General features: G+C 44.6%; 1 protein-coding gene across 14 annotated transcripts in view; it reads left to right on the plus strand.

Annotated features, from left to right (window-relative positions):
• The window catches only part of BTRC (beta-transducin repeat containing E3 ubiquitin protein ligase), a 167,215-nt gene that overhangs the window by 35,938 nt on the left and 111,333 nt on the right, over positions 1 to 19,944 (plus strand). For 7 of the 14 annotated variants that reach the window (XM_074959469.1, XM_074959473.1, XM_074959477.1 and 4 more), the window contains one exon: positions 15,399 to 15,506. The exons of the other annotated variants lie outside the window; for them this stretch is intronic. In XM_074959469.1, the coding sequence (XP_074815570.1) occupies positions 15,399 to 15,506 (108 nt within the window). The remainder of the gene's footprint in view (positions 1 to 15,398; positions 15,507 to 19,944) is intronic. 14 annotated transcript variants of the gene reach the window in all.

Raw genomic sequence — 19,944 nt, forward strand, 5'->3', positions numbered from 1 at the left:
GTTATTAAGAGTATTACCTAATAAACTTGCTATAGTGCTGGAACTCTTGAAAATGTATGGTAAACTGGGAAGGTATCAGGGCATTAGGCCTCGTCTACACTACACAGTTTTGTCGACAAAACACTGGAAGTGTCTGCAATGCTCCTCCCGCCGATTTAACTCTCCTGCTACGCAGACATAATAAAACCACCTCGATGACGGCATTGAGCATTTTGTGACAAAGGTAAAGCAACACAGTGTCAGTGTAGACACTGCATTTTCTTATGTCGCCCTAAGTCATCTCCAGGAGGTGTCACACAGTGCCTCTCGTGACTGCTCTGGTAAGCAGTTTCTACTCTGCTGCCCTGCACTCAGGTAGACAGGCATGTGCCCCTCCCCTTTAAAGCCCTGGGAATTTTTGAAATTCCACTTCCTGTGGAAGGGACATGCAGCAGTGCCATGCTCAGATCAAGGAGCTGAGGTAGACATACCAGAAGAGAAGGGAGGCCAACTGTCAGTGTGGTGCCAAAAACATGCTGCTTCTACAAGGAGCTGCATGCCATCCTCCACAGCGACCCCACCTCCACTGTCAAGAGCTCCATGGATACGTCATGGCAGCGGCCAGCAGCGTCAACCCTGAGGATGAAGTGATGGACGAGGAGGTCGAGTTCAAGGAGAATGTGGGACAGGCTCCTCTGGTAGCATGGTGAGTCAGGACCCTTTTTTGACTCCAGAGGGGTCTAGCCAGTCCCAGCAGTCTGGTTCTGGTGTGCCTGAAGCAGGAGAGGGGACTTCCGGTAAGTACTAATTTTTCTTTCATAGTGCAGGGTTACATGAGGAAGAGAGGTCCTTATTTTGTTACATGGTGCACATGGGAGAAGGGATGGAGATTAACACCACTAGGTGCTGTTTCCATCTGCTTCGCTTTCCCCTATGCAGCTACACAGTGGGGGCCCTGCAGAAAAGTTTGTTGATGCACACCAAGGTCTCCTGGGAACCGTCCATAGAGATCTCTAGCAAGCTTTTCTGCAGACACTCTGCAGTCCCTCTGCTGAAGGTTCCTTGGTAGAGCACCTTTGTTTCTTCTCCCATTGTAGGAAACTTTGCTATGCCAATTGGCAATTAGTTCTGGAGGAACCAAAGCAGCACAAAGATGAGCAACATACAGACCCAGTCTGAAGCCACACTCATGTAGGAGATGCAGCTTTGCATGTTTGGTTACCCTCAGTAGTGTGATTTTTAGCATCGATTGGCCCCGCCTGTGGAAAACAGTGCCAGTATTCCGAATAGTGGCCTTAGGCACTTGTACGGATCCCCTTCTGAAACCACCCAGATCCTTTGTCCCATCTTTCACCACCCCCTCCTTGGGCTGATCTCACCACGTTTAGTGCTCTGGCTGTGCTGCGTTTGCCAAGGGAAAGTGAGAAAGAGGTGTATGTAACTTTTACGGTTCAGGACTGTGACAATACTGACTGTGTTTTTGTTTGTTTTTTTTTCCTTCTGCAGATGTGCTCTTGAGGGGCAGCTCCTACGCACTGGTGGAGCGCCTCCGTCTGATAAGGAGGCAAACAAGGAGGACGTGCTTCACAAAATGCTGCAATCATCAGATCTGGCTGATAGCGAGCACAGAGCATGGAGAGAGACAATAAACGAGAAACTAGAAGTGGGTAGCCGGGAGAGGAGACAAGGTCAGGAGTGGATAATAAAGCTCATGGAGGACCAAACAGAGATGCTGAGGTCCCGATTGCACTGCAAGTGGAACACGTGTGCTCGACTCGCCCTGTAGCCCATACAGAACTTCCTTCCTTTCCCTCCCCAAACTCCCCACACACATTCCTCTCATATTCCCAGTACATTGCAGTACCTGTTGCGCCCCGCCCCAGGGATATTTTCCATAATGACATTTGAACTTATGTGCAACTGTGAGATCCTCACTTCAGAGAGTGTTGCTCACTGTCCCTGTCCCTTGTGAGAAATGTTAAGCTGTGTATTGCTGTTTAATAAAAGTTTAGTCTTACAGAAACAGTGAGTCTTTATTTGTGACCTGCACAGGGTGTTTGCCACTGTGTGTGAATTTCTATTGCAATCAGCCCATTTGCAGACTACAATTAACGCTCAGGCAGGAATCATTATGGGGGTCATTCAAGGTGGCAAGTAAACAACGCCTGGCTCAATGCATTACAGAAAGACATGTTATTGGGGCTCATTGTCAAAATGCTGCTTCAAAGCCTCCCTTATTTGAATAGCGCCCCCTGCTCCATTGAAATCCTCGAATAGCCCTGGTGTCTGGCTTGAAATCAGCCACCAGGCGATCCACCTCAGTGCTTCATTCCTGGGGAAACTTTTCTCTCTTGGCTTCACAAATGTTATGCAGAGCACAGCAGACTGCTATGACCATGGAAATATCTTTCTCATTGAAGTCTAACCTGTCAAAAAGGCAGTGCCAGTGACCCTTTAATCTGCCAAACACACATTCTGCAGTCATTCTTCACCTGCCAAGCCTGTTGTTGAAGCATTCCTTGCTGCTGTTAAGGTTTCCGGTGGAAGGCTTCATGAGCCACGGGACTGAGGGGTAGGCTGGGTCTCCCTGGATCACTGTGGGTATTTCCGCATTCCCTGTTGGAATCTTCTGGCCTGGAAGAGTCCCTGCATGTAGCTTTTCTATACAGGCCAGTGTTCCTGAAAATGCGTGCGTCATGCACCATCCCTGACAATCCTGCGTTGATGTCAGTGAAATGACACTGGTGATCCACCAGCATCTGCAGTACCATAGAGAGGTATCCCTTTCTGTTGATGTACTCTGTCGCAAGATGGTCTAGAGCCAACATTGGGAAATGTATGCTACCTGTCGCAATTAGGGAATCCCATTGCTGCATAGCCATCCGCTATTTCCCACTCATTGCACAGAGTCACAGTCATTCTTAGCAGGAGGCGATTTATGGCCCTGCATACTTGCATCACTGCTACCCCTAGGGTGTAATTACAGCGGTTTCTGATCGTTCACGTAACTGAAGTCGACTTAACTTTGTAGTGTAGACATGGCCTTAGAGAATATTCAGTATAATACAGGAGAAGGGCGAGTTAAGAGCAACTACAGCAATGAATAGGAGACCGGGGGAAATCACTTGGCTGGATTGAGGTTCATAGGTATAGCAGGGCATGTAAAATTTACCAAACACCTACTAATCAGAGGACTAAACCTACTAGCTATAGGTTGATCTGAAAAATGAATGGGGGGAACCCACCACTGACATCAATGATATCAGTCTGCGGTTTGTCACAGAGGTCACAGATTCTGTGACTTCTGCAGTGCCCGGTGTGTCTGGCTTAGGGGCAGCTAAGGCAGCCCCTGCGCCAGGCGCACCGGCTGCTGCTGGGGCAGTCTCGGGCCCCCATACTATGCCCCCCGCCCGCCCCCCCCCAGCAGCAGAGTTTGGGTGTGGGAGGGGGCAGGGGGTTGGGGAACGGGACAGGGTGAGACCGGCTCAGGGTGGCGCTTATCTGGGGGGCTCCGCAGAAGCAGCGATATCCCCCTTGCTCAGCTGCTTGGCAGAGGCAAGGCCAGGCAGCTCTGTGCCTACGCCGCCACCTGCACACCCTCTCCCAGCACCCGTGGGGTCCCGGGCAGCCCTCCCCCCAATTTTATTCACTGGTATTTTTAGCAAAAGTTATGGACGGGTCACAGATTGTGAATTTTTGTTCACTGCCCGTGACTTTTACTAAAAATGCCCATGACGAAAACGTAGCCTTAATGATCAGTGCTGAGGTTGAGAAGTCCAGTACTCACTCCCAAGTTCTTGGAAGTGGGAAGGTCCTAATGAATGTGCTGTCACTGAACATTGCTAGAGGGCTTCACTCTCTGGTTAATGGGAGCCAATCATTCTGAACCCTTCCAGTCTCCTAGGATCTGGCTCGGTGCTTTCATAAGTGAAATATACTGTTATCTTTTTGGCTTGAAGACTGTTTGTTTTGTGTTTTTTGCCTGGTGAATTGTGTTATTGCTTAAATGCCCTTAATAGTGGTGGCCCAAAGGGTTTCACTATAGTTGGTCAGTGAAGTAGAAGCATGGAACCAACTCTTTTCTAATTCCCATAGATGTTTGTGGGGTGGAGCTCGGGTATGGAGGGTTAGAGGGGTTCTGGGTGTATGGGGTGAGAGTTGGTGGGGATGTCTTGGTGTGAAAGGTCCAGATGCACAGGAGTTTGGCAAATGGGGGAGCAGCTTCCCCTACAATGACCCTTCCCCCTGCAGCTGAGGAGTGATGGGGGCAGGAAGCAGGGGAGGATGCTGAGCTTCCTGCAGCCAGGGGAGGTTTCTGGCCCCAGCCACTTCTTGCAGGGGAAAAGGAAGTCCTGTCCTCTCCTGCCTCCAGCCCAGCTGGGACTAGCAGCTGATTCCGGCTCAGGGCAGGAGCCACCTGCTGGGATGTCCCCAGCCCTGTGGTGATTTACCTCTCTGCCGGCTGCTCTGGGTGCCTGAAATGATGTACCTGCACAGCTACGGAATGGTGCATGACTGCTCTTGCAGCTTCCCTTTGCTTCCCTGTCAGAGAATCATTTTTCTGCAGGGAAGCAAAGAAATCTGCAGGGGACATGAATTCTGTGGACGTGCAGTAGTACAGAATTCCCCCAGGAGTAAAGGGCAGAGAAGTAGTACTATATTATCAGCCAGTGAGTTTGAGTACCTGTACTCGCGCACCACCACCACCCGCCTCTCCCCGGTCCCTGGTGGTGTCTGCCGCAAACAAGCGTGACAAATGGGGTAGTCGAGCATAACCCCCAAAAATAAAGAGTCTAAGAGACTGGACCTGTTCGGACACCATGTTTATTTAGTGGGTAGCCTCCAGTTACGTATCTCTAACCAGCATGGGTCATGGCTCCAGTGATTGGGCCTCTCTCACAAAGTGCAGCAGTCCGTCCAGGACCTCCCCTTCAAGTATACATCCATGTTCTCTGAACAAACAGACTCCAAGCTTCATGGCCTCAAAGATTTGAGGGCCATGCTTCGCTCTCTGGGCCTTTACGTGCCCCCAGCCTCCAGGAAGCACTTAGGCCCCAGCAGCCTCCCAGATTCCCGGTGCCTCCTTACAAAAGAAAGGAAAAGGACTGTACATGTCTTCAGCCCCTACCTTCTGCCTCAGCTTCCCAGCTGGGCTCACATAGATGCCCCCGGCAGGGCCAGACAGGCCTTTTGAAGGTGTGCCCAAAGATGACATACCAGTCTCGACTCTGTATCCATCCATCCTTTTGTTTTTGGACCGCCTGTCACGCTTCCACCCACCATGGTCTTACATAACATTGGACCGTTGGGTGCTCAGCACTATAACAGTCGGTTACACCCTCTAGTTTTCATCCACCCTGCCATCCCTACCCAGTCCCTTTTCAGGGACCCTTCTCACAAGCAGCTTCTTGTCCAGGAAGTGCAGGCCCTCCTAGGTGTGGTGGCTGTAGAGGAGCTTCCTCAAGACTTGAGAGGGAAGAGGTTTTAATTCCAATGTTTCCTAATCATGAAGGCCAAAGGCGGGGTGGGAGGTCTGTGGCCCATCCTGGACCTGCATCACCTCAACAAATACCTAAAAAACCTGAGTTTCTACATGGTTTCTCTGGCCTCCATCATTCTCTCCCTGGATCTAAGAGACTGGTACGCCACCCTCAATTTCCACATCTCCATCTTCCGCGAACACAGGAGATTCATCAGTTTGTGGTGAGTCAACACCACTTACCAATTCACAGCATTTCCCTTCAGCCTGTCTGCAGACCTATGGGTTTTCACAAAGTGTATGGTGGTGGTTGCAGCCTTCCTCAGATGTTGAGGCATACGAGTCTACCCATACCTGTTGACTGGCTGATCAAAGGCTTCTTGCAGGCTCAAGTCCAGCACAGCATTGGCATAGTATGGGCCACCTTTCAGGCTCTGGATCTGTTAATAAATGAGCAAAAGTCAACTTTGGTTCACTTCAGAGAATAAACTTCATTGAGGCGGTGCTCGATTCCACCCAGGCCAAGGCCTATTTACCGGAGACCAGATTCTGGACTATGCCAGACCTGATCTCCCCCAGGTCGCAGCCCACCCTCTTACAACCTCCTGGGTTTGCCTCAAACTGTTGGGTCACATGGGGGCATGCACCTATGTGGTGCAGTACGTGTGGCTACACCTCCGAGCCCTACAGTTGTGGCTGGCATCAGTCTACTCCCCAGGCAGACATCACCTGGACTCATACTCACTATTCCATCGTCTGACCTAGCTTCACTGACTTGGTGGAGAGACCCAGGTTCCAAATGAAAGGGATACCCTTTGCCGTGCTGTATCAGTTGGTAAGCTTGGTTTAGGACGCCTCAGACTTGGGGTGAGGAGCCCACCCTGACAATCTGCGGACTCAGGGCCTCTGGTCCCAGGAAGAACTCTCCCAGCATATAAATGTCAGGGAACTGAGGGCAGTATATTTGACTTGTCAGGTGTTCCTTCCCCAGATCTCAGGCAAAATGGTGCAGGTCTTGATGGACAACTCGGCCTTAGTGTTTTACATCAACAAGCAGGGAGGAACTCAATCTTCAGCCCTGTGCCAAGCGGCCCTCCAGCTGTGGGACTTCTGTGTGAAACATGCCTTTCACCGCAAAGCGTCACATCTCCCAGGAGCATGGAACACATTGGCGGATCACCTCAGCAGGTCCTTTTCCTCATCATGAGTGGTTTCTCTACCTGGAGGTTGCCAGTGTCATCTTCCAAAAGTGGGGGCATCCCCACGTGGACCTATTCGCCACCAAACAGAACAGAAAATGCCATCAGTTCTGTTTGCTGCCTGGGCTCAGCAGGGGTTCTGTCTTTGATGCCTTCCAGCTCTCATCGGCAGACTGCCTGCTGAACGCCTTCCCACCGATCCCCTGGGTTCACAAGATCTTCTAAAGATCAAGCGGGGCAAGGCGAGAGTTATTCTGTTAGCTCTGGCGTGGCCATGCCAGCATTGGTTCGGTACGCTTCTGGACCTCTCAGTGGCCATTCCACTCATGCTCCCATCCTGTCCGGACTTGATTTCACAAGACCATGGGCATTGGCCTTTGGCTTCACTCGTACCTCGTCTCCTTGCACCTTATGGAATGGTTGCTGCGTGGCTGAACCCTGAAGTCAAACCTGTTCCGAACAGGCCTGCTCAAGTCTTACTAGGTAGCAGAAAGCCTTCCACCAGGGCCACTTACCTGGCTAAGTGGAAACGTTTCACGTGTTGGGCCTTTAAGCGGAATCTCTCTATCCCGGTCTTCTCTGCTGTCTATCTTGGACTATTTGCTCCACCTTAAACATTAAGGTCTGACTCTCTCATCTATTAAGGTTCACTTGGCAGCCATCTCAGCCTTCCACCCTCCAGTGCAGGGCCAAATCAGTGTTATCCCACGAGATGATGCTCCGGTTTCTCAAGGCCCTGGAAAGACACTCTACCCTCAGGTTTGTGACCTGATCCCCCCATGGGATTTAAACCTGGTCCTGTTGACGCTCACTGGGCCTCCCTTCAAGCCAGATGCTAGCATCTTGTTTCGTGCTACTTCTCTCTCAGAAGGTTGCCTTCCTTGTGGTGATCACTTCAGCCAGAAGGGTCTCTGAGATCAAAGCCCTGACGACAGAACCCCATTATATAGTGTCTTCAAGGACTAGGTCCAGCTGTGCCCCCATCCGGCCTTCCTTCCAAAGGTGGTGTCGCAAGTCTAAAACAACCAGGATACTTTTCTTCTGGCCTTCTTTCCAAAACCTCAAAGACCACCAACAAGCGTTGGCTCCATACGTTAGATGTTATGCAGGCCCTAGCCTTCTACACAGAGAGCACTAAGCCCTTCCTAAATCTACGCAACTCTGTGGCAGCAGCGGAAAGGATAAGAGAACTGCCTGTATCCAGGCCTGTTACATGTAGTTGAAGGTTCCACCTCCAGCCATCGTGACCGTTCATTCCATGAGAGCTTAGGCTTCATAAGCAGCATTCCTCACACAAGTACCAATCCAGAACATCTGTGGAGCTGCACCATGGTTGTCAGTCTGTATCTTCACGTCCCACTATGCCATCACCCAGCAGGTCCGTGATGATGCCAGTTTCGGAAGAGTGGTGTTGCAGTAAGCAGGTCCAAAAACCTTGAGCCCACCTCCGAGGGTACTGCTTGTGAGTCACCTAGCATGGAATGGACATGAGCAAGCCGTCAAAGAAGAAAAATGGTTACTAAACTTTCGGAACTGTTGTCTTTTGAGATGTGTTGCTCATGTCCATTCCATGACCCTCCATCCTGACCCTCCATCAGAGTTATCAGCAAGAAGGAGCTGAGATGATGTGGAGCCAGCAGCGCCCCTTATACTGGCACATACATGCATGGCTCCAGGGGGCGCTAGAGCCAGTCCTACGGATACCACTAAGGGAAAAATCTCCGACAACTGTGCACAGAGCGTGCACATCTAGCCTGGAACGGACATGAACAATACATCTCAAAGAAAACAGGTACGAAAGGGTTGAAACCTTGCTTTCTCCATAGTTCTGAGGCAGTATCCTCAGTTGAGAGTTGTCAGCATGAAAGCCGATCCTCCTAATCATTACCTTTTGAGGAGGCGATTGTTCTCTTTTCATTTTAGAAGTTTGATCTTAAAATAATAAAAAAAGCTCCTCAAAAAAGGCATCAGCTAATCAAGTCTGAATTATTTGATTTTTTGTTTTTGTTTTAAATAACTTCCAGGCACAGCATCCTGCAATAGCAAGCGAACATCGGCACTAAATGTGAATTTTCTGTGTTTCCTGTTGGCTTAATTAAGACCTCCAGTTATTTCTTACATTTTTTCTTATTTCCAAACAAAAACAAACAAAAAATAAAATAAACAACGTTCTCGACAAGTTATAAAAGTATTAATTTGCTCTGGGCCCTTTTAGTCTCTCTGGTAAACTCATAATTAGGCAGGTTTTTGGTTTTTTTTTTTTAAGTGTATTCTCATCTCTAGGGTATATATAACTGTTCCACAACTAGTAAATCTATATTTATATATTAGGGTTTTTAAAGGCATATTATTTACACAATTCACCGGAATGGCTCCTGTGGAAGTTGGGAGGCGCACTCATGTAATTATGTATTTAGAATGCCTGGTATCCACTGTTTGTGTGTGTATAATATATATTTATATTTATATATTTCAAAATTTAATGGAGAAGAATTTACTGTTCATTAAGTGTTTTGCAGATATTTAAAAAGGACTGTGTTGGTTTTCTTTTTCCATAAATGATCAGTTGCTTGCCAAATGCAGTTAATTTTTAACAGGGCTATTTTTGGATTGTAACAGAGCAAAATATGCACTGGAAACTCCTTGTTTTTCTGTCTTCGAATGTTCAGATTTTTTTCTTTGATCCAAAGGTGCAAGGATGTGTGTGCTGTTGAATGGGTATGAGAAAGGTTGAGGGGATGAAAACTGTTCTTGGGCTTGGAATTGGTATATCCAGTTTGAGCCAAAGTGAATATCTATGGCTGTTATAAATCCATGGGAATAGCAGTTTATAATGTAAACGCTAGCTGATGTGTAACTGATATGTTGCCTAAAATGAGCTAAGTTCCATGGTTACATGAAAGGCGCACATTGGGTGCAAGTGGCAAAGTGATGGAACTTGTACCGTTTTGACATTGTGCTCAAAAAGGCACAGTTGAGCAGGAGTGAAGGGATATGGATATGTGTGTTCTCATGCTTTTATTGTGTATGATCCGTAAAACAATAAAACAATAATTGGCAATGGCAAAAAATGCTTCTCTCTGCTGGTAGATCACAAGCGGGGCCACATGACATGTTTAGTCTATTATGTCGTCACCGGAATCTGTCAACTGATGGCCTTGTGACTGTTAACCTCAATGTGTGTGCTTGATATAACCTTAAGAGACACAAAGTGGGGAAGATAATATCTTTTATTGGATCAACTTCTGTTGGTGAAAGAGACAAGCTTTTCCAGCTTGCACAGAGCTCTTCAAGTCCTGATCTTACACAGGTCAAGACTCCTAAGCCATGTTGCCTTCATTTTATTTTTAAAAAGGATACAAGCAATAATACTCTAAAAAGAATATTATACCGGAAGAGCTTGCTTCCCTGCTGGCCAAAAGGCCACAGTATTCTGTTTACAAAGTGACATCATTTCATAGAATCAGAAACTGGAGGTGTTTGGTTATATCTAGTCCAATCCCAGCCATTGCATGCATGATTGTTCTCCTGCAGCCAAGTCTCCAGGGTCTTGTTTCCTTAGTTTTAAATGATGGAGCTTTCACCGCTTCCTTTGGGACACAAGTGCAGCATCTACTCTAGATAGAACTCATTGTTAGATTTTTTTTTTTCCTGGTATTCTGCCTTAATTTCCCTCTGCTCAGTCTTATCTCATTCCCCTTACTTACTTTGCGCACTGGTCCAGTGGGAACAATTCCTTTCTTCAGTTAGCATTTACACTTTCCAGACCTTAGTAGGCTGTGATCATATTCTCTCTCCACACTTCCAGTATGTGTTTTGGGAGGTAGGAAGTAAGACTACACTTTCCCAAGAGAAGCAGAAGCCCTATTGCTTAATCATTTAAAACTGAACTGCACAAAGCACTGGACACTACTACGGGAGAACAATCCTGCTGTGACTGCAGACGGAACTCGATGTGGAGAAGCAGCTCCTGTCCCAACCTAATATAAGATTATACTGACCAAAAATCAGGACTTGGAATAAGGCGATCTGGGTTCTATTTTTGGCTGTGCCACTGACTTGCTAAGTGATCTTGAACATGTCCTGTAAAATGTAAGGCATTGTAGCTATACTAAAGGGTCACACCTACTATAGCAAGAGATGCTGCACTGTGAACTTGAAGTGTAGATTGTTGCACATTAATTGTTGTCTCTTTTAGGTTGCATCAACCTTCTTCTTTACACAAAGGCCATAATATATCTTCCCATTGCCTCTCTTAATAGCTTTAATTCCCCAAAACTTGCTTTTTCAAAAATCTAATCTTTGAACTACTATATCCTACTTTTTCTTACAATAGTGGATTCAGATTTCAGTTTTCACACACTTTGTGTGCACTATATTTGTAAAACACATTGTGTTTCTGGAAATTATCTGCTTTTTTTTTTCCAAGGAATAACCATTCGGTTTTGCAGGCAGGGATGCATTTCTGATCGCAAACAGAATTTAATAAAATAATATTTAGTAACCTCTGACATGACACACATGCTGAAAGGACCCAGAAGAGAACAAATTTGATAAAACAGGTAGGATAGCTTTGTCAAGGTAAAGCGTTGTTGCCATGATTTAGAACCTGGCTAAGAGACGACAAAGAGCAGAAATAAATCATCAGTTTTCAACATGGCAAAAGTTAACAATGAGATTTGTATTAGAACTGGTTTTGTTTTAATATGTTACATGATTTAGGAAGGTGGAGGGTGAACCGATGACAAAAATCTAGGTCAGTCTTCGACTGAGGATCTTCAGAGGGACCTACCGAAGGTAGGTGAATGGACAACCCACTAGAAAATGAAATGCATTACCTTGTATTTATTCAGAGATAGAAGACCAAAAAAAAAAAAAAGAAGAAAGAAACCTAATGATTCCCTCTCTGAGGAGAAATTGAAAAGATTGTGACTGTTTCATTTAGACAGAAGATGAATAGGAAGGCACATGAGATGGGAGTATGTAAAATAATGAATGGCCTAGGGAAATTGGGTGCTCTTGTTTAACCTTTCATAGACTACAAGGTCAAGGGGCTGTCCAATGAAATTGAAAGGCAGCCAATTTAAAACAAAGGAAATAGTTTTCTACACAATTTCTAATTAGTCTGTGGCTATCTTTACCACAAAATATAATTGAATCTAAGGTTTAGCAAGATTAAGATAAGAAAAGAAAAGAATTAGACATTTATATTTAAAGGACATTCAGAATTATAGTAGATGTGATATGTCAGATATAAAAAAACCATCATGCTTCTGCATTTAAGCCAACCACGAAAGGTATGTCTACTGCATTGTAAACCCGGATTTGTGGGACCTGTGCTTGTGGACTCGGTGTTTCCAAACTCTCATTTCAGTGTCCACACTGCATTGTAACCCTGGGTTTACAGTTGCTTGACCCAGGTCCCACAACTGTGCTAGTTCATCCTTACTGCACTCGCAGACCTTCTGACTCAGGGCTGTGGCATGAGCTGCGTCCTCACTCCAAAATGACAGGGCTTAGACCGAAGTTTCAGCAGGACTTGGGCTCTGACCTTGACCCACCCTCTTAGGAGGAAGGGTCTAAGGACCCGGTCCTGAGTGTTTGCTGATCTGCGTCATACTGTTTTGTATGTGGACAGAAGTGGGGCTTAGGGTCAAACCTTAGTCAGAGCCCGGGCTTAGTGTGCAGTGTAGATATACCCTCAGTGTTGGGAATGAGGAAGAAAATTCCCTTATGGGAAAGTTGGTTTGTAACTGTCCATTTTGGGATGACTTACACCTTCCTCTGAAGCAGTTGGTACTGACTGCTGTGAGAAAGAGGATCGTGGAGTAAATGGACCACTGGTCTGATCTGATACTGCATTTCCTACATTCTGGAGTAGTGGAGCATGTTCCTGTGCTTAAAGCAGAGGACTGGGAATGAGGACTTAATTTTTATTTGTCTGTGTTGTGGATGTGCTTTGTGACCTTCTGCAAGTCTCCTTCCCCCCACCTCAGTTTCCCCTTCTATGAAATTGATATAACTGCCATGTGTTGAGGCTTATTAATTTTTGTAAAGCACTCTTGGGTTCAACAGGTATGCAGAAATCCAAAATATTAGTATAATTAAATGTTAGATGTGCAGAGAAACTACTGTGGGTTAGGACCAGTACCTTGTGGCAATACCAAGGTTCCCATCTGGCTACAGTCAAAATTCAGTGCTTCTTGTGCCTTTTAAAAATAAATAAATATAGATGTAGATTGACATGGGTTCAAGAGAGGGTTTTTCAGTCAGCTTCAAATAGTAAATGCTGAGGCCAGCCCCTTGTTGGTGGAGCTGTCAATACAGAAGTGAGTATTTGACATCCGGCTTGGTTGGTGGCTGGGGATAGAGGATGTTGAGTTTTTCAGAGATCAGGCTGTAAATGAACTTGTTCTGTTGGGTCACTCATCTGATTTACACGCAAGCTGTTTCTATTGAAACACCTGAGGCCTTTTGTTCAAGCTTGTGAATAAGCTTCTTTCAGTCCCCAATTGTAATTTAGAGGCTCCGTTTCTTTCAATGGGCAGAAAGCAAGTACAGGAATGACATTTCCCCCCAATGTGTGAACCTTTGCTCTTTTAAAGACAAATGCTGATTTAAAAAAAAACAAACAAAAGGAACAGAACTCCAGTGGTAATGTAAATCTTGTTACATACATGAGAAAAATCCTAGCTGACTGGCTCAAAAGTCACATAAGGAGTTGGTTATTTTCTGTTGTGTACTTCCTCACAGATCAATAATAACTGAGGTCTGGACCAATATTAACGCGCTAGTTTGCATGTAAATAAGTACATCCTGGTTAGCTGCAAGGAGTTCTGTGACACTGATCTCTTAACTTCCCTGGACATGATAAGAGCTTTATAGATAATAAGAGTAGGTTTTGTTTTGTGTTTTTGCATTGGGATTTAGAATTCTTCAGTATACTCAAGTATTGTCTGGTAGGTTAAAACAGCAGACTGAGAAGTGTGACTTGGGTTTCTATTGCTTGCTGTGATACCTGGTCCATAATTCCTGCTCCCTCTCGACTTAAGTTTGCCTGACAATAAAATAGGTGACACTTTACTATCACACGGGGGGTTGTGTTTTTAAGTATACAGATTCTTGAATTCTAGATTCTTTATCAAGTGTAGAATTTATTTATAAAATTGAGGTGAGATTATATTAGGGTAACCAAAACTTTTAAAAAGCACTTTTTCCTAGGTTAAATTCTCCAGTGAATTTGAAAAATATGTGTCTATTTGGAGCGGAAGCATAAATTGGAGCAAAATATCCCAAGTGACATGATGTAAACTGGTGATAGGGTTAATTCAAGTGTGGTTTACTATATGGTAACAAATTATGAATTTAGGAGGCTGTCCTCTTTCTGCCCATTTCTGGATTGGACACATGGCTCCCACATATTAAATTTAGTGCAGGACTTTCCACTCCTCCCAGAGCAGTGAGAAATAGTGGCTCAGAAGGCAGCTGCCATTTCACACTGTTACAGCTGTCCCTTCCACTCATATTTTCTCTCATCCCCCTGCTTCTTAAAAAAAAAAAAAAAAAAAAAAGGCTTAATATGGCATGGGGGTGTGGAGATGAAGAATATAATGGTGTGAGATTTCATGTAACTAATCTGTCATATCCTACTGTGTTTCTAACTAGCTGCCCATTTAAAATGCGTTGGTATTATACCACCATGCCAGTGATACAATAAACAGCAAGTTCAGGCTCAAAAGTTCTGTAACTGATTAGAACAAGGTTGCTGTCAAAATGCCAGTAATATTTTTAACCTGCCGTGCTAAAGATTTAAAAACTATGGATATCAGAACGAAATAGTTTTAAATATCAGGTTTCAGAGTAGCAGCCGTGTTAGTCTGTATTCGCAAAAAGAAAAGGAGGACTTGTGGACCTTAGAGACTAACAAATTTATTTGAGCATAAGCTTTCATAAGCTACAGCTCACATGCATCCGATGAAGTGAGCTGTAGCTCACGAAAGCTTATGCTCAAATAAATTGGTTAGTCTCTAAGGTGCCACAAGTACTCCTTTTCTTTTTTTAAATATCAGTGACTACTATTTTCCTTTTTTTGATGGGCTGACCCCCTCTTTTTTTATTTTTGTTTTTGATCCATTTGGAAAGGTGAATCATCAGTTTGCTATGGTAACTGTAGTTTAGTTAATGAATAGCAGAGCAAGTAGAAACAGAAAACCTTTGCAAACAGTCACTGAGTTGTTATTGTCCTTGGGCATAGGATCTTCCCCCCCTTTTCCCACTCACTCTGGTGCAAGGGTGGGGTGGGGGTGCATGGAACAAAATCCACAAAATCTTTTCTGTTTCCCTGACACTATCCGATGGAATTTGTCGTTCATTTTTCTGCTTACCTTGCAGAATCTTTCGCTCTGTGGTATATTTGAGAGGTGACTATGCATGGAGGGGGAGAGAACTGATTAATTGGAAAGAAATAACTTTGTTTAGTGCAGTACGACGAAAACTGATGCAAAAAGCTGATTAAATAATTAATTTGTTGGACCATAACCTCTTTTTTTTCACTTTTTGCTACTGTGTCATCTAAGAGTTTCTGAGGAGACAAATCAATCAGTAGTGTTTCTTGAAGCTCTTTCAGTCTTAAAGGCCAGCTGCAACTGTGTTGATGCAATTCAGCTAAGCCGTCAAAGTTCCTGTAATCTGTGCCATCCTGTCTCATACAGTCCCATCTCATAGTTGTCCTTTCTCTGCAGTGCTCTATGCCCAGATCTCTGTGGCTGGGCTGCTCCAGCCTGGCGGACAGCATGCCCTCGCTGCGATGCCTGTATAACCCAGGGACTGGCGCACTCACAGCTTTCCAGGTACTTTCTTTCTTTCTCTCTCTCTCTCTCTCTCTCTCTCTCTCTCTCTCTGTGTGCATGTCTGTTTCTTGCTTGCTTACATCCATTTATTCTGCTTCAAACTGTGTGCTTCCTTATGCCATTCAAAACTCCTACAGTCATAAACTCATCTCATGTAGATTCTGAGTGTATCACTCTGGGGCATTTTCATTGCTTTGTTTTTAATATCATTTTGCCTGAAGTGGTCTGGTACCATCAACTTTTTGCCATTTTTTCTCAGGTCTATCAAAAGCATGCAGCTGAAGTTTAACAAGTGTAACTCGCACACAGTATTCATCACACAGTCTCTGATCTGGGCCTACGTATAGCCAATTGCCTTAATTTTGCTATCAACATTTTTCTTAAAACTATTAGAAGAATTTGCAATGGGGGGGTGCAGTGGCACTGATAACTGATGCCCTGTGTTCGTATTTATTTTGTTAGATTTAATAATGGCAGCCCAGGAGCTTCAGTTACAGAAAATTAGAACATAGAAAAGTTAATCAGATGCCGCACAAAGCAAATGGATTTTGCTCTGTGCTCTGAAGTTTGGTAGATTTTGACTCTGAGCTCTCAAGGGAAATAATTCCAAGGATGGGAAAGGGTCTACTGCTAGACATGGAGTATTCAAATCTTCAGTTCTGATAGCAAGCCTGTCCCACCCGATCTTAATTGTGTCAATTTGGAGTATAGAGTGAGAGGCAATTCTTGAATAACCACATCCCAGACCATTCAGGGCTTCAAAATCATTGCCAACACCTTGAATTACAGCTAGACATGAACATGGAGGCAGTGCAGATTGAGCTACGCAGGTGTTGTCTTTGTTCTGGGCACTACTGGAAGTTGATAACTGTTTCTGCACTAGCTGAGGCTTCTGCGGTACTTCAGGGGTAGAGCCTTGCAAATCAAGCCTTGGAGGCTCAATGGCATGAATGATTGCTTCAAGGTGCATACTAGAGAGGAATAGCTGCCGTCTGTTATCCTAGGCAGATGTTGGCCACTGGGGCTTTTCCCCAGCAGCCTCTGGGAATCGAAGAGCAATCACTGATCCAGTATGCCCCTCAAGTTGTGAATCATTTTGACAAAAGTCAGTTACCTGCCTTCAAGAGATGGCGTGCCAGAAACCTGCATTTTCCTTTGGATCTGGTTTCCTGCTCCCAGGATTGGCAGGACGAGGGAGTGCTGTGAAGAGATGCTCTCAGTCCCAGGGGCGGCTTAAGTGTCTTACATCATTCTGCAGCAACCCTTCTAGCTGACCTAGCACTAGCATTGATGGACTCTGGAAGGTGTCCTGTCAGCCCTCCTTGGCTGAAGCAAGCTTGTTGCAGAGCTTTCAGTGGGGGAGGGGAAGAGAGCTTTTCTATCCTTCTAAGAGGACTCTGGAGACACGGGCAGTATTTAGATTCCTACTTCTAATCCTGATTTGCATAATTTGACTGAATCAGATGGGCCTCTTTTTGGGTTTGTGTTGAGGAATAAATATCTGACATGTGTAAGCTCTGCTTTAAGGGCAAGCCCCGATAGTGTGTGCGGTGCAGTTTGCATATGGAAACCGGTACCCCTCTTTCTTCTTGATCTGTTTCCGATAGCACAATATATACTTCTGTTTTTAGAAAAATCATACATTTATATAGTACCTTTTATCTCAGGATACCCCAAAGCACTTTACAAACTACTGATATTCAAGAATCATTTCACCACTAACAAATTGTATCCCCATCTGAAGCTGAACAAATCAACTGTATAACAGGAACATGGCTGCTACTCTGAAAAGGAACAAACAGTTCAGGACTGGAAGTGATGATGAATACCATATCCATTTGAAAGTACAGTGAGAATTTGGGATTTAGCTACACTCAACTCCTGTGAGAAATTTCTGAGGCTATTTAATGACCATGAGTGATGGGGAACTCTGCCTCACATGCCATCCGAAACACCTCTCTAGCAGCACAGTACCCATGCTGGGGCATTGATTCTGTACTAACTGAGGGGAGAAACTTTGAACATCCAGCACCAGTTTCTGCAGCATTTGCATTTGTCTTTATCCCAATCAGTTTTTGAATAGACTTTGACCTTTATTAGCTTGCAAGGTCTGATGAGATTTCTTCCTTAGGTTGCTGTCTATTTTGTTGCAGTAATCTGAGTGGGTGTGGGGTTGTAACACGTCAGTGACTAGGATATCGAGAGATATTTCCACCTTTTTTGGTGCTATAAGAATTTTCAGTGTAGCATTTTAAGATCTGTTTTTGTAGCCCAGCAAATTTTCTCATATTAAGCTACTTTTTTTTTTTTTTTTAAAGCAAGCTTGAAGTAACTGGAGAAGAATATCAATTTTCTTTGCTTGTGGCAAGAAAGAAGATGCCATCTGGAATGCCACTTAGTCACTGCTGAATTTGTCTAGTTATTTACATGCTTTGCCATGAGATGCTCAGACAGAAATGGCAGAACAGGCACTTCCTGAATAGTTCAGCTAACAACCTGCTGACACCTCATGGGAAGCGTTGGCAAATATTCGAGTTAGAGAATTCTCTTGTTATGTCAGATGACATCCAAGTTTCTCTTCCTATGTTTGTTTTACGATCAGAAACATTTGTTTGAGAACAGGCTCTTACAGGCCCTCGATTCAATTTGACAATGCTTTGTGACATCACAACAGGGAGCAGCAACGTCAAAACTGGAGTTCTGACTTTGCGTGGGGGATTAAGCAGCAGGAGCGATATATTTCTCTAGTGCCTCTTATCTCAGAAGATCCCAATGTGCTCACAAACCATGATTGACCATATAAGTGAAAAGCAACCAGCTCTTGGTGGAGAGCAACAGCAAACTGGTACATAACATGCTGCATAGCAGTGCGGGTAGGAGATGAAGACGAAATTTTAGCATAGGATGACAAAATGACTGATCCCCTACTCTTAAGACCAAAACTGCCATCAGGCCTTTAATGTTCATGAAGAACATGCCATTCCAAACTGATGGCAAATTTTAGCCCACCGTGACCCTCCTAAGCAACAGAAATCCTGTTTACATGTAGATGTTCTTCATAATAAAAATAGTCACATGCAGAGTTGTCTCTGAAACTGAATATTTTTAAGTTTCCAGGACACACACCAGAAGGTGTATTTATATTCTAGTGAAATTTTTCACTTTGAATAAAATTGTTTACTTCCCCTATCATAAAATACTTGCCGGAAAAGGAAGGATGCAAATTCAGAAATCAGCATATGTCATATTTAAGAGCCCTACCTGACTGTGAACCATGACTTACAATTAAACTTGGTGTTAAAACACAAGAGTGCAGTGAAAATGGAATGTGTCTCAAGACATCCAAGGTTGCAAGGTCTGAATGTGTAAAAAGTTAAAGTAGTCTGGGTCTTCTTCCTTATTATTTGGGTAACAGACGTTTGGTGGTAATAGGATTTAGCACACATCTAGTGATGGTCATCTGTAGATCTCCAAGTGCTTCACAAAGGTGGGCAAGTGTGATTATTCCCACTGTACAGGTGAGGAAACTGAGCAGTGAGTTTAAATGACTTACCCAAGCTCACACAATAAGTCCGTGGCAGAAGATTTCCACACAAGTGCCACATCAGATATAGACTGTAAACTCTTTGGGGCAGGGACCATGTCTTTGTTGTAAGGTGCCTGGCAAAATTTTGGGTGCTCAAAAAGAAGACAAAACAAAATAAAGCCAGGAGCAGCACTGTCAGTTGTAGGCTGCCAGTTCTGAGATCCAGTAGTGTGGTGATGGGTAGCATAGAAAACAGAGAAGGGTTAGATTCCCCATGGTAGAGTCAGAAGCATCCTGTTGGGTGAAGGGGAGGATTGAGACACTGTAGTCTTTCTAGACTGCTTTACAGAGTATTTCATATAAATTCCCACAATCTGCTATAGTTGTGGCAGGTTGAATCGAGTACTTGAGCATGAAGCAATTCACACAGAACGTCACTTCCACAGGCTGTAGCTCCTTAGTAAAGATGAAGGTGGTTGTGATCTGTGCAGTTTTGTGCAAATTAGTGTGACCACCTTATTGATGACAGAGGGTGCTGTCTTTTGATTGGGCAAAGCCCTTAGAATGAAGTATACGCGAGAGTAATTTTAACGTTAGCAGATCGGACAGGGTTAAGTTGCTGATGGCATATGTGCACCTTCTCTTCTGATAGAGGCCATTTTTTGGAGAAATGTGAGGGATAAAGATATGGGATGATTGAGATGCATGGGCCACAACCCGGTACACACAGGCAGCAAAGAGAAAGGGGCAGCTGTTTTGGTTTGGTTTGGTTTGGTTTTTTGCTTGCTTGCCACTTTTCACCATGGCTGATATTGATATATATGAAGTGATTTTTCTTAAGAGGGGCATTGTCAGTAATTTATATCCGATGTTCAGCTTCTTTGTAAATTTCAAAGCAAGTTTCCTTCGGAC

The sequence above is a fragment of the Natator depressus genome, chromosome 7 (assembly GCF_965152275.1).
Source record: "Natator depressus isolate rNatDep1 chromosome 7, rNatDep2.hap1, whole genome shotgun sequence".
Lineage (NCBI taxonomy): Eukaryota > Metazoa > Chordata > Testudines > Cheloniidae > Natator > Natator depressus.